The sequence below is a fragment of the Eumetopias jubatus genome, unplaced genomic scaffold, assembly GCF_037043125.1.
Source record: "Eumetopias jubatus isolate StellerSeaLion01/CBP00866 unplaced genomic scaffold, mEumJub1_p1.0 scaffold_7, whole genome shotgun sequence".
Taxonomy (NCBI): Eukaryota; Metazoa; Chordata; class Mammalia; order Carnivora; family Otariidae; genus Eumetopias; species Eumetopias jubatus.
Window position 1 is genome coordinate 85,051,267 of NW_028274813.1, and position 15,174 is coordinate 85,066,440.

Sequence of the window (15,174 nt, forward strand, 5' to 3'; positions counted from 1 at the left end):
TTGGTTACAATTCAGTTTCTGCAATCCAGACTGCTGGACTTTGTGACTTTAAACCATGTTTCTCATTCCAAAATGTCTTAATAGCATGTCTGTTCCTATCATCTATCACACAGATTCTTGTTGTATTACATTTCTGGAAAATAATTCTCATATTTTTAAAGTTCCTCTAAGGCCTCTCCAAATGCATATCATATATGCCATACTGCTTATGTTTTAAATCCGATCATCTCAAACATATCTTCAAAATTTGGTTTAGAGGTATCCATACAGATATTTTTGTAGTGCAATATTAGACAAAACCAAAAACTTTATTCATATGGACAATGTTCTCCACACATACATCATAGCCCTAGTATTTTTGTCATTTGGTTTCCAAATTTTGGCACTAACTTTTAACTATCTCTTTTTCTTCCCTCAAATATCCAATCAGCTGTCAAAGTCTGTAGTTTCGGTCTTCACAATTATTTTACATCTGATCCTTCCTTTGTAATCTGTGTTACACTCTCCCATCTTCTTTCTTCAAGACTTTGCAGTTACCCCTACCTGGAGTCTCAGTCTATTTGGGCTGCTAAAATAAAACATCACAGACTGGGTTGTAAACAACAGTTTATTTCTCACAGCTCCGGAGGCTGGAATTCTAAGATCAGGGAGCCAGAGTGGTTTGATTCTGCTGAAGCCCTCCTCCAGGTTGTAGATTGCTGATTTCTCACTGTGTCCCCACATGGTGGAAGGGGCGAGGGATCTCTCTAGGGTCTCTTTTATAAAGGCACTAATTCTGTTCACAAGGGCAGAGCCCATCTCTAAATACCATCATATTGAGTATTAGGATTTCAACATATAAATTTTGTGGGGACACATTTGGACCATAACACTAGATTATCCCAATATCCTTCCAACCGGAGTCTCTGCCATACCTGTCCTCTGTCCAGTTGGTTCCCTGTGCTGTTGCCAGGTCTGTCTTCACTCTTGGCATTTACACAGGCCTTCCAAAATGTGGCTCAAATTAAAGGTCTGGTTCAATTACCACTATTCCTCTAGGCATACCCTAGGCCTAGACAAACTGAAGTACTCACTGTCTCCTCATCATGTCCTGCATTTTCACACCTTAATGCTTTGATTCATGTTAGATCCTGGTGGAAAGTGCTTCTCCCTACCCCATCCCCAGTCTCTGCCACTCAGAAATACTATCCATCTACTATCTGCCACCTCCTTAAACTTTTCCTGATTCTGTAGATGAGATCTGTCCTGGGTAAACCTCCTCTGGCCTTTTATATCTTGTTGTCTCTTGTGCCAAATGGCATATTGGTCGTATAGTAAACTTACTTATGTATTTCTCTCTCCTACATAAGCTTCTAAGATTATGAATCATGGTTCTTTAGCTACTTATGTTTCTTTATATTTTCTGCTTAGATCAATGTATTGCTTTCCAAATGTACACAAAAAGTATTTTAATGAATTGAAATTGGCGTAAGTTCAATATTGGCAATATATCCCAAGAAAATAACTCAAAGATGTGTTAAAAAGGGTGCTCTTTGTACAAAAAATGTTTTTTTCAAAACAGCAATTATGTTTATTCGGAATGTTTATTCAAAAATGTTTATTCAGAACGTTCCAAACATAAGTAATCCAAAAGCTCAACAATAACAGAATGGTTAGATAAAGTAAGGGCAGGACCCGAATCTAATTCTTCTCCTGTGACTGCCCATAGGGAGTATTTACAGTTTATTAAATGAACGGTGTAACATGGGAACGGGATTTTTTTTTTTAAGATTTTATTTATTTAACAGAAAGACACAGCGAGAGAGGGAACACAAGGGGGGGGAGGGGAAGCAGGCTTCCCGCTGAGCAGGGAGCCGGAAGCGGGGCTTGATCCCAGGACTCTGGGATCACGACCTGAGCCGAAGGCAGACGCTTAAGGACTGAGCCACCCAGGCGCCCGGGCAACGGGATATTATATAGCCAAGTGAGTAAGAAATCAAGTTTAGGAAAAAATAACTTTACAAAACATACGTACTATATCTATTAAAAACCTATGGAAACACGTTGTTAATAATCAGAAGGGCCGAGAGAAAGCCGGCTGTCACATCTGAACAGGAATTTAAATGGCGTCCTCATACATACTTTGATTCTCACAAGCCTGTGAAGTACGCACGCGAGGCATCATTAGCTCCGTTTTATGGGTAAGGAAACTGACCCACCGGGGTCAGCAATGATTGACTAAGGCGGAGCCACGACTCCGCCTACCGGACCTGGGTTCTTTCCCCGCCACTGCTCGGCAAGCTTGATTGGTGCTGGGGTTCTCGGTTTCCTTTATTTCACCCGCCTTCCTTTTTCCAATCCAGCCTAGAGACGCGGGCGGCAGGCGGGTGGCAGGTGTCCGGCGAGGTGCAGGTGCGGCGGTGGCGGACGAACTGCGCCTTAGGCCCCCGCGACCATAGAGTCCGGAAGTGCGGCCAGAGCAGCTCCCGGGGGCGCCGCACGGGCCGAGCCCAGGACAGCGAGGGCAGTGCCTGGGCAGGCCGAATGGCCGTAGTGCTGGCCATCAGGGTGGTCGCGGGGCTGGCGGCAGCGGCGCTAGCGGCCGTGCTCTTGGAGCACTATGGCCTGGCCGGTCAACCTTCGCCGCTGCCCCAGCCCCGCGCCTCCCGGAGCCCGCACCCCGCGCCGGGCCCCGGAGCCAGCAACATCTTCTGGGGGCTGCAGGTGACGCAGCGGGAGCAGGGCTTGGGGTGGGTGCAGAGGCGTCACTACGCGGTGAGGCGCGGGCAGTTTCCACCGGGGTGCGACCGCCGCGGACCCAAACTCCCGGCTGGGGGCTCTGTCCTTTCCTTGGGGGGGAGGGGGCTTCGTTCTTGCACTGCATCCTTGCCATTTCCTTCCGCCTTGAGAGAGCTGCCTGGTCGCCTGGGTCCGTGCTGCCTCTTCCTGACTCAGATATCTCTGTTTAATACCTGCTTTCGGCAGATATCCGACATTCACCTGAGCAGGTTTCGTGATCCAGGCAGAGCTGTAGACTTAGAGAAGTTCTGTTCAGAAACTATTGGCATCATTCAACCAGCTCTCGTCCTGGCAACAGGTAGGGAGGGTTGCCGTGCTGTCGCGTTGTTCTGTGGTCCGGATGGTAGAATGCTAGCCAGGGCTGCAGCTTTTCACTTCGGGCATGTTGGGGACACTATAGCCCCAGCTCCAGGTGAGTCTTCCTGTAGAGAAGATGGGACATTGTAATTTCCTTTGCCGATGGATAATTGAGTCAAGATCCAAGCTAAATGACTTGCCATAGCAAGGTTTTGTCAAAGCAGTAGAAGCAAGGCTCATGATTCTCGTTAGTATACTGTCTGCTATATTTGTATTCGTTCGTCGTTGTTGTTACAGTTCTGGATTTGAGAGAGAATTAGGGAAAGCCCTTTAACCACAAATGAAGTTTTTTTCTTAATTCCTTTCTTCCTTCCTAACTTCCTTCCTTTTTCTTTCTTTTCTTTCTTTCTTCTTTCTTCTCTTTGGCGGGGGGGGCAGAGGGAGAGAAAGAATTTCAAGCAGGCTTCAGGCCCAGGGCAGAGCATCCTGACCTGAGCCGAAACCATGAGTGGGAGACTTAACCGACCGAGCCACCCCAAAGTTATCTTTTTTAAAAAAAACTAACTCCCCCCTCCCCGCCCCTCCGGGGCCCCAGACAGCCTCGGAGGCACTCCAGCTTCAGAGCACTCTATCCCCCTTGTCCTGTGAATGACCGCTGAGGAAGACAATGAATGAGGCAAAGGAGTCTCTTCGAAACATCGAGCAGAAGTACAAGCTCTTCCAACAGCAACAGTTCACCTTCATCACCGCTCTGGAGCACTGCAGGGAGAACACCCACGACAAGATCCGGCCCATCGCCAGCATCAGACAGGTGCAGAGCTACACGGAGCATTACTGCAACAACTCCACAGACCATCGCATTCTGCTCATGTTCCTGGACATCTGCTCAGAGCTGAACAAGCTGTGTCAGCACTTCGAAGCCCTACACTCCGGCACCCCGGCCACCAACAACCTGCTTGAGAAATGCAAATCCCTGGTTAGCCAAAGCAATGACCTGAGCAGCCTCAGAGCAAAGTACCCTCACGACGTGGTGAACCACCTCAGCTGTGACGAGGCCAGGAACCACTACGGAGGTGTCATCAGCCTCATCCCCATCATCCTGGACTTAATTGAAGAATGGATCGCCCACTCAGAGAAGCTGCCCCGCAAAGCCCTGCAGCATGTGAGTGAGCCCCAGGCACGCCAGGAAGCCACCGGGGTGGCTGCTCGCCCTTCCTGGACCATAGGCACCCAGCCTCGGTTAAGAAAGCACAAATGTAGGCGACTTACAAAAGACAGCCCCAAACCTAGGGGGAATGACACAGGATGTTTCAAACCTCCCTGGAGACCACCTGGCGGGAAACTGTAACTCAGAGCCGGCAACCTGCTGCGTCCCGTAGTGTGCTTGGTCACTTAACTTGGTCTCCACTGGCTGATCCATTCTTTGGCACCCACAGTCCCCACCACAGATGAACCCCAGAGGGGCCTGCCCAATATACTGTTGAGAACCTCTCTCCCTCTCTCACTTTCACTTCTAAGCTCTCCTCGCCTCTGAGTGTCAGGCTCTGTGCCAATGAAGAGGACCCCCACTTCCAGTGTTGGTGGGAGCAGGTGTCCCGGGGAGGCTGCTGAGAACTGGGGTCACCGGCCTGCCCAGGTGCTCTGGGAGCTCCCAGCCCGCACCCTGCCGGGCCCGGCCACACTGCAGGTCTGGCTTTCTGGGCAGAGCCGCCGAGCCGGAGGCCTGCCAGCTCCTTTCCCACCACAGTGGCAACCGTAGGCAAGGCTCGGCTCCTGCAAGGTCCAGCTGCTCAGCCTGCCAGGATGCTGAGGGCCGGCACGGTGGACTTCCTCAGTGTGATTAGGTCTCTGAACCAAAACCCAAAGGGGAATGAACCTGCCTTTGCTCTCCTTTACTTGGGAGAGGAACCATGAGAGAAGCCGGAAGAATTCTGACTTTATGGCTCCCATGCAAGGACAGTTTCCTGATTTTCACAACACAGTCAAGGCCCCGACATTATAGAATGTGTCTCTGGCTTTTGAGCTTGCTGGAAGTTCTGACTGACTGTTGGCTTTTCCCTTCGCAGGGGGTGACTTAGCTTCTGTGTTCTTGCTTCGTCGGGGGCGACCATCAAGAATAAAAAGTGTTCTCCCCCCCAAAAAAAAACTAACAACCCCCCACTTTTTTTTAAACAGCATTAGTCAATCTTATGTTGTCAATTGTTTGAGGCTTAAAGTGACTTAGGACACTTTTCTTCATCTTTTGGTACTTCTGTGACTTGGGTTCTCTAGAGTCTTCAAACTTTTTTTTTTTTTAAAGATTTTATTTATTTATTTGAGAGAGAGAATGAGAGAGAGAGAGCACATGAGAGGAGGGAGGGTCAGAGGGAGAAGCAGACTCCCTGCTGAGCAGGGACCCCGATGTCGATCCCGGGACTCCAGGATCATGACCTGAGCCGAAGGCAGTCGCCTAACCAACTGAGCCACCCAGGCGCCCTGAGTCTTCAAACTTCTATTTGCCCCCTAAATGCATTGTAGAAAAAGTAAAGGAGCATCTGCCATATTTATTGGGGGATTCATATCCTACCCACCTTACTGAAACACCTCTGCTGATATGATGGATTACCAGTCCTTATGTTATGGAAAACCTCCATTTCAAATTTGCATTTAGTTTTCCAGAAATTTTGGTATTTCATTGACCAACCACACCTTCTAGATTACTTCTTGCTGTAGAAATAACACTTGGCCAGATTACATATCCTGATTTGGGGTGTGGAAAATATGGTTGTCATAGATATTAGGCATCTGCCCAGTGTTGGAATTTCTTATAGTTTGCATTTTTGTCAGTTTCACGATGCATTTTTTACTGCTCTCTTTAAAGATAATTTTTTTTCAGAACCCATTTCTAATATCACGGTAAGTTAAATAGGTACTTGCTAACCTATAAGAAACAAAGTCTTTGCCAAGAAAATCTCATTTTATAGGGCTCGCTTTGGACATAGATGGACTTACAAGTTGTTATGCTTGTACATGTTGAGTACTTAAGTATCTTTGTTCCTTCAAAGTGCATTTAAAAACATTTTTAACCCCCTTGGGTTTATTTTGCATTGTGATTCAAGTCTTATGTAAATCTACAGGAGACCTGACTGATGCCAAAACAAAGGAACACTTGGGATCCAGGCAGCATGAGGTAGAATGGCAAACTTACCAGGGTATTCTGAAGAAGACAAGGGTCATGGAAAAAACCAAGTGGCTCGATGTTAAAGGAAATCATGGTAAGAGTCAAGACCCACATATAATTAAAACTAGATTTTTTTCCCTTCAAGAGCCTAGATTCTCCAATTTAGAATATAAAATTATAAAATGGGAACATTGTAACATAGTTTTAGTTAGACTGAAGGCCGCAACTCTGAAATACAACTATATTATATGATTTTAAAACTTCAGATGTCACTTTTAGCCTTTGATGGGAAAGTTGGGATGGTCATTTCTTCTTTACATGAAGAAATGCTTCTAGCAAAACCTATGTAGGAGGGTGTTTAAAAGTATAACTATTTTGGGCTCCTTGCTGGCTCAGTTGGTAGAGCATGCAACCCTTGATCTAAAGTCATGAGTTCAAGCCCCACATTGGGTGTGCAGCCTACAATCAATCAGTCCATACGTATATACATTCACACCACATACATAAATACATACATATAGATCAATAGATACACATTTTGCTAATAGAAGCCACCACCCGTAAGTCTATATACCGTATGATTCCATTTATATGACATTCAAGAAAAGGCAAAACTATAGAGAACAGATTGTGGTTGCCAAGGGTTGAGGGTGGGGGGATAGGCCGACTACAAAGAGGCATCATGGGAGAACTTTGGGAGATGTTGGAACTGTTCTGTATCTCCATTGCAGTGGATACATGACTGTGCATTTGTCAAAAACCAAAGAACTATACATTACAGTGAATGAATTTTACTGTGTATACATTAAAAAATTAAAATTGCAAATAAATCTCTATGTATGAGGGGAGAAATGGATAATCCTTTCACATTTTTTACATTATTATTGTCTTGTTAGTAAGGAAATGAACTCTTCAGCAAAGTGTCCTAACAGTAGGTTTGTTTTATAAAGGTTGACTTTCTTATTAGTTGTTAAGTACTTTGTCTCCTTCATTTGATTATTAATTGCTGCTGTGTGCCTAATTATATATATTTTTAAAACTATCATTTTAAACAGATAATTCTGTCTGGTAAAATACACAGTTTTGGTTTGATCAGAAAATGCCCTTTATAAATAGTTCTTACAAAGCAGCTAGGAATTATTAATTGATGATGGGATATCTGGCTTATAGCTTTCTCTGGTGTACCCTGTAAGTCTGGTCCTGAACTTATGATGGTTCAACTTACGATGGTTTGACCGACGATTTTTTTTTTTTTAAGATTTTATTTATTAGAGAGAGAGCAAGTGTGAGAGAGAGAGAGCATGAGCAGAGGGAGTGGCAGAGGGAGAAGGAGACTCCTTGCTGAGCAGGGAGCCCAATGCAGGGCTCCATGGGACTCTGGGATCATGACCTGAGCTGAGACCTACGATTTTTCAACTTTACAGTGTATGAAGGTGATACACATTCAATAGAAACTATATTTCGAATTTTGAATTTTTATCTTTTCCTGGGCTAGCGATATGCAGTATGAAACTCTGGTTATGCTGAACACGATCACCAGGGTAAAAAGCCATTAACCTTATAACTATTCTGTGCCCATGCTATCATTCTGTTTTTCACTCTCAGATATTCATCATGAGATATTCAACACTTTATTGGCCTTGTGTTAGATGATTTTGCCCAACTATAGGCTAATGTAAGCATTCTGAGCATGTTTAAGGTAGGCGAGGCTAAGCTCTGATGTTCAATAGGTTCAGTGCATAAAATGCATTTTCTATTTAAATATTTGCCACTTAAAATGGATTTGTCTGGACATAACCCCATTATAAGATCTGAATTTACATTTCCCTTTTTTCCTGATCTTAATTAGTGGTACAGGTCAAATTCTTTTGCAATAAAAGCAAGTCTGTACATAATAAAGAAGTTTATTTTTTAACAGCATTAGTCAATCTACTGACTAAGCCAAACTACTGACTTATTTCAAGATGAGATCTTGTGAACAGAGCTTGTCCTTTGGAGGTCATGATAATCTAATTTGACTTGTATAAGCACAAAGGCTTATAGTATGTGTATATATATAGATAGATAGATAGATATGTTTATATATTGTGTTAAGATAGGAGGAAACTAATTTTTATTAAGATTTAACTATAACTGTAGTTCTCTTACGTAGTAAGAGGAAAATTGGACTTAACAGCTTATTCTCTGAAGTTACTAGAAATATAGTGGATTCTTGGAATTCCAAGCTGGTAAGTAATTTTAGTTATTGCAAGCAGGCAATCAAGCTCAATGAAATAATTATATTTCCAGATAAGTGTTCTGTGACATCTTTTACCTTACTCCTTACCATTATATAACTCCTTTCTTACTGAATCTCTATAAGATTTAAGAAGAGACGGTCTTAGGTCCTGTTATCAAAGTGATTAGCTGTTTAGAAACACTTGGCATGGATCCATGTATCAGTCATGATTAAAACAGCAGCAACAGTCCAGTCTTACAACGGCAAATTGATTTATTCTGAATAGTACATAATATCAAAGTATTTCTTATTCTCCAGTATATGGGGTGCCTTAAATTAGTTTCCAGATAATCTGAATTCTGTTACCAAGTTTTAAAAACTATCAGGCTAATTTATTGGCATTCTGCCATTTAGAGATGTTATTGAAAATATTGTCATTTTTCTTTAGTCATTAAGATGTTTGTATTTTTCTTTTTAATATAGATGATGTTTGCTCTTTTTTTTTTCCATGTGCTTTTTTGGTTTTTGTTTTTTCCAAATTTTTATTTAAATTCTAGTTAGTTAACATATGGTGTAATATTGATTGGTTTCAGGAGTAGAATTTAGTGATTCATTGCTCTTTTCTTTTTAATTAGATGCATTCAACATTCCAAGTCTGGAGAGTGTCGAGAATTATTACAGGTACTGTAGTGAACAGAATACAGACCATGAAGTAGTACAAGGGGAGTGCAGTCAAGTCAATGAATGGGTGAAACATTTTTTAACAGAACTTCTAGTAACTTAGAATTTTTGTGTATGTGTGTATGACAGATTCAGTTCCTTTTTTCCCCCCAAGACTTTTTCTTTCCTTTAATTCCTTTTATCTCATATACTTTATGCTTTTTATTGGCTAATGATACTTTAAATATTTCACACAAACTTTTTTTTTGGCCATTGATACTTAGCAGAAGTCATATTTTTATTAGTCATTTTTTTTTACTTGGATATAATTGATATATAACATATTCATTTTAGGTATACAACACAATGATTCAAGAGTTGTATGTCTTGTGAAATGGTAACCACAATAAGTCTAGTTAACACCCATCACCATACATAATTAAAAAAATCTTTTTTCTTGTGATAAAAACTTTAAAAATCTACTCTCAGCAACTTTCAAATATATAATAGAGTGTGTTTGACTGTAGTCACCATGCTATACATCAGAAGTCACTTAGATTAGAGCTTGTTAGGAGAGTACTGTAGATTTTAGGAATACTGAGAAACTGATGCTCTCAGCCTCTGCAGTGGCTGAGGCGCCCAGTTGGTCACCCAGTTTGTCACAGAAATATTAAAATTTTCTTTATATGCCATGAATGTGAAAAAGGCTATGACTATGGAAGGCTCTTTGCATTAGAAAACCAGTTCTCTAGTTTCAATGTGTTGGGATTCTTTTAGTTGCAATTTCACTTCTAGTTCTAGGATAGTCCACAGCTTTGTCCTACATTGTCCATCACTCAAGTAGTGAGAATTTGTTGAGAGCCCATTGTTAGCTGGATAGCGTGAGAGATACAAGAGCTAATATGAAAAACTATGGCCTCTATCTTCAAGGAAGTCCAGTTAAGAGAGATAAGAATTGTTTGGGAAACAATTAGAAAAGAACATTAAGGGATGACTGATGAAATGCTACATTATTTGGTAGACATGATAATCACTATGAGAAATCGGAAAGGGCAGAAGTCAGCATGGGCTGGACCTAGAGGAGACTTTATCTTATTTTTGAGATATAATTGCAATATAACTTTGTATAAGATTAAGATGTACAACATGTTCATGTGATACATATATATATTGCGATATGAGGACCACCATAGAGTTAGCTAATACCTCGATCACTATCACATAATTATCATTTTCTTGTGGTAGAAATAATTAAGATCTAGTCTCTTAGTGACTTTGAAGCTTATAAAACAGTATTGTTGATTATAATTACTATGCTGTGCATTAGATCTTCTGAATTTATATATCTACCTAGTTGCAAGTTAGGATTTAATAAAAGAAGTAAAACTTGTGTTCAGTCTTAAAAGAAGGGTTGCATTTGGAGAAGTAAGAAATTTTGAGGGGTATATTTTAGGCAAAACCACATAATTTTAAAAGTTAGAATGAGCTTTTAGGGACAGTAAGGTAACTGGTATCACCAGAATAAAAGATCATTTTGAGGACTGGTATGACATTGGGTAGGTAGCTTAGAGCCAATTTATGGAGGTCTTAAGTGACAGGTGTAGAAATTTAGATGTGTTGTGTAATGGTTCATAATCCAGTACAGATTCCTAAGGAGACAAGTCAAATAATGAAATAATATTTTATAAAGGGCAATCACACAACAAAAAAGAGAAAAGATAGGGATAATAAGGAAAAAAACAGGGAGATTGGAGTTTTGTAGAGCAAATAGGAGAGTCCTGTAATAGTCCAGTCATGATGTGGAAGGGCTTGAAATGAATAGGAGACATATCTATCTAACAGAGTCCATAGATACGGGGACAGTGTCATCAGCTGGAGGATGGCAGGTCAAACAGCATTGGTTAGCGTATAATTAGAGTCACTGTAACTTGGAGGATGAAGTTGTCCTTTGTTTTTAATGTGAGAAAGGAAAAGGTCAGAGATGAAAATCTTTCATTTTCTCTTATCTATTTGTATCTTTGATGGTGACTGTGGAATGGAACTAGGAAACATTTTCAAAGAAGAATTAACAGGACTTTGGGTCTGACTGGTTATTGGGAGGGTAAAGCTATTAGTCACTTGAAAGTTTCTTACCTTTATATTTTTGTTTCTAACCACCTAAACTGTATCTGAATTTTTAATAAACAGCATTTTATTTTATTTTTAAAAAATATTTTATTTATTTATTTGACAGGGAGAGAGAGACAGCAAGAGCAGGAACACAGCAGGGGGAGTGGGAAAGGGAGAAGCAGGCTTCCTGCGGAGCAGGGAGCCTGATGTGGGGCTTGATCCCAGGACCCTGGGATCGTGACCTGACCCGAAGGCAGACACTTAACAACTGAGCCACCCAGGTGCCCCAATAAAGCATTTTAATAAACAGCCAGAGATATGGACATTACAGATATATCAGCCTGAACAAAAAAGCTTAAAGCTAAATCTTGATCTTAAGAATGCCCCAGAGAATGTCAAAATCCAGAATTCAAAAAATGTTAATAGCTATCATATAGTTTAATCTCTACTTTCAAATAGTTGGGTTTATTTTTAGATAATGGGTTTTAATGTATTAAAAATGTAGGAAAGGAAACAATATATGTGAGATTATAAGATCCTAAAGAGGGGTGCCTGGGTGGCTCAGATGGTTAAACGTCTGCCTTCGGCTCAAGTCATGATCCCAGGGTCCTGGGATCGAGCCCCACATCGGGCTCCCTGCTCCGCGGGAAGCCTGCTTCTCCCTCTCCCTCCACTATTCCCCCTGCTTGTGCTCTCTCGCTCTCTCTGTCAAATAAATAAATAAAGTCTTAAAAGAAAAAAAAAGATCCTAAATAACTGAAAACAAGTTAAGCAGGAAAAATATAAATAAAAATTTTAACGAGAGAAAAAAAAAAACCTCAAGATAGAAAATTTTATTTTTTTTAAAAGCTTTTGTTATTTATTTATTTGTTTTAGAGAGAGAGAGTGTGTGCACGTGTGGGCACATGCGAGTCGGGGAGGAGTGGAGGGAGAGGGATAAGTAGAATCCGTGCTGAGTGCCAGGCCCAGTGCAGGGCTGGATCCCATCACCCTGAGATCTTGACCTGAACTGAAATCAAGAGTTGCTCACTTAACTGAGCCACCCAGGTGCCCCCCAAAATAGAAAACTTAAAAATACTGGGAAGAGGGGCAATAGAACTAATTGCATTTTAATTATAATATCTGTGATAATGTGTTTATTTTATGATATATTTGATGGCTATCGTGGCTTAAATATAGCTCCCTGATAGCACATTAGGTTTCAGGAGTTTATTTGTATTTTTCCATATGTGCCTTATCTATTTTCTTATAATGTCTTGACATTTGAGTAATATAATACCTTCCTTCACATTTATTCAACAAATACTAATGAGTTCCCACACTGTGTGCTATGTTACCCACCCTTTCCCCCGTTCTTCACTCTCCAACCTTATAGACACCTGAACACTGTGGATACTTAGGTAGTGAGGACTTTCATTACCGAATATATACCCTGTATAGGTTACAGATATATTTTTAGGAACTGAAAAACATTTACTGACCCAGACCTAACATTTTTCTTGATGACTTCGTCTTTGCAAGGCTTTATTGTGAGTTAAGCCTCTATAGTCCTATTTCAAGATACAAACACCTTTTTTTTTATCTCATTACACCAAGAATTCTGCTAGGCACTTCGTAGGTCCTCACTAAATTTTTCAATGATGGATAAGTACCATTTCACTGGATTCTGATTGATCTCTCTTTAAATGTTTGGTGGACTGCCTAAAATAGCCGCCTCCTTCTCTGCTTTGCTTGGTGACCTTGTGTTTGGTTACTTATGCATTAGTTTGCTTCAATCTTTATAGAAAATGGGAAGAAAAATCCTTAAAATTTCTTTTCATCAGCTTATTGTGGATTAGTTTATGTATTTCTCTGTCAGATTAGGAAATATTCAAAGGGAGGCAAAATACAGTGTGATAGATGGGGAGGAATTTAAACTCATTCTGTTTTTTTTATGATTGCACTAAAACTTGCCTGTCTTGTATTTTTTAGGAAATATTCTGCCGTACGTAGGGATGGCTCTTTCCATTATGTCCACAGTACTCCCTTTGGCAACTATTCTTTCATCTCTTTGGATGCCACCCCAAATCCAGGGCCTAAGAGACCCTATAATTTCTTTGGAATTTTAGATGAGGTACAGTAAAAATCTCACTTCCCTTTGTAGCTAACCTATTTTGTTTTTTCTTGGATAAATGTGGCTCACTTAAGGTTATCCTAGGTAAACTGTTCCTATTTAGAAATTCTTGAGAAAAATTTTACTGTGGTTACAAGTATGGCTAGAAGAAATCACTGGCTACTTCCGCATTATCACTGCTATCCATCTTCTGGTCCCCAAATCTTGTAAAGAAATACCTCACATTTTATATTTATTCAGTAAGCATTTATTAAATATATACTAAGTGCAACATGCACTTTGCAAGGTGCAGGGCGTACAGCTTTATACTATATGGTATATTCCTGAATCCTCATAGTTGCCATTTCTAACTAATGGACTATATTTATTTTAATAAGAGAAGGGCAACCACTGAAGTGAATCAATTTCTGTTAAAGCAAGTTAGGTGAAAACTGTTGCTGGATTAAAACTGTCTGGAAAATCACATATGAGAACCTCTCATTATTTCTTAGTACAACAGATGTCAGCTCACTAATGAGCACCTGCCTACATGCAAGACATATGTGCCTGCATGGAAGAATACAAGAGCGATAAGATCAAGTTACTTGCCTCTTAGAATATTTAATCTAGTGGAGGGGCATAAGACTAGTGCAGAAATAACTATAATAAAGGGCAGAATTTGCTAAGTGCTGAAAGAGATTCAAAGTGATATGAAGGTTCAGAAGACCTTGAAATCAAGTGAATAGAATATTGTGAAATGCATTGTGTTATATTAGGCATTTATTTAATGAAGGTATATTTTGTTTCTTATCCTCCAACTGTCTTTAGACAGAGTTTATTAACTTATTATTTTAAAGCCTACTCCTTAGAGCAGTGTTTTTTTAAGATACGACTCAAAGATCATCTTCATGAAAATCAGCTGGACTCTTGTAAAATGCAGATTCCCAGGCTTTCCCCGAGACTTATCAAATTAGAAACCCTGAGGGTATGGTCCAGGAATTCATTGCTATAAGCACTTTACAGATAATTAATGTATATTTATACATGTACAAGTTATTTTTTTTAAAGATTTTATTTATTTGAGAGAGTGAGCGAGAGAGAGAGGCAGGGCGTGTGTGTATGTGTGCAGGCAGCGGGGAGGGGCAGAGGGAGAGGGAGAAACAGGCTCTGCGCTGAGCGAGGAACCCCGACTTGGGGCTCGATCCCAGGACCCTGGGATCATGACCTGAGCAGAAGGCAGTTGCTTAACCGACTGAGCCACCCAGGCGCCCCTGTACGAGTTATTTTTGAAATCAACTTTATGAGGGATGATTTACATACAATAAAGTGCACTCATTTTAAGTGTTTGAAGCGTATTGACAAAAAATACATATGCTGGTATAACTGTCACCCCAGTCAAGAGAGAACATTTCTATCATCCCAGAAAGTTCTCTTGTGTAGTCAGTCTTCACCCCAATCCTAGAGAACCACTGATGGGTTTTCTGTCAGTATAGATTAATTTTTTTTCTAGAATTTTATGTAAATGAAATCATACAGTATGTACTCTTGTGTCTGGCTTCTTTTGCTCAGTATATTTCTATGATTTGTTTCTACAATTCATCCATATTATTGTGTGTTTGAGTAATTCTTTCCTTTTTATCACTACATAGCATTCCATTGTTTGGATATACTGATGGTTTCTAGTTTTTGGCTATTTTGAGTTGAGCTGTTGTGAACATTCAGGTACAGGCTTTTTGTGGACATATGTACATCTTATTTTAGAAGTTTGGTTTCAAATTCCTCTTTATTAATTGCAATGTAGTATACAGGGCTGAAGAGATTAATGGTTCTTATTTTCTATAAAGAACTTTGTCATAAAAA

At 40.6% G+C, this 15,174-nt stretch overlaps 2 protein-coding genes across 7 annotated transcripts in view; both read left to right on the forward strand.

The window, feature by feature from the left end:
- The window catches only part of TMEM62 (transmembrane protein 62), a 49,623-nt gene that overhangs the window by 13,064 nt on the left and 21,385 nt on the right, over positions 1 to 15,174 (forward strand). For 2 of the 6 annotated variants that reach the window (XM_088024760.1, XM_088024759.1), the window contains exons 2-4: positions 6,192 to 6,329; positions 9,089 to 9,134; positions 13,194 to 13,335. In XM_088024760.1, coding sequence (XP_087880886.1) covers positions 6,290 to 6,329; positions 9,089 to 9,134; positions 13,194 to 13,335 — 228 coding nt within the window. In that variant the 5' untranslated portion in view covers positions 6,192 to 6,289. Of the gene's footprint in view, positions 1 to 2,292; positions 2,704 to 2,964; positions 3,077 to 6,191; positions 6,330 to 9,088; positions 9,135 to 13,193; positions 13,336 to 15,174 lie in introns of those variants that run through there. The other 4 variants (XM_088024756.1, XM_028126717.2, XM_088024758.1 and 1 more) reach the window with 4 other exon arrangements.
- On the forward strand, positions 3,666 to 5,413 carry LOC114226568 (sperm acrosome-associated protein 9). Its single transcript, XM_028126725.2, has one exon. It carries the CDS (start codon positions 3,743 to 3,745, stop codon positions 4,421 to 4,423), a length of 681 nt encoding a protein of 226 aa, XP_027982526.1. The 5' UTR covers positions 3,666 to 3,742; the 3' UTR covers positions 4,424 to 5,413.

Excerpts from the sequence above, each read along its gene's own strand:
- LOC114226568 (XM_028126725.2), top strand. The coding sequence starts at position 3,743 with ATGAATGAGGCAAAGGAGTCTCTTCGAAACATCGAGCAGAAGTACAAG.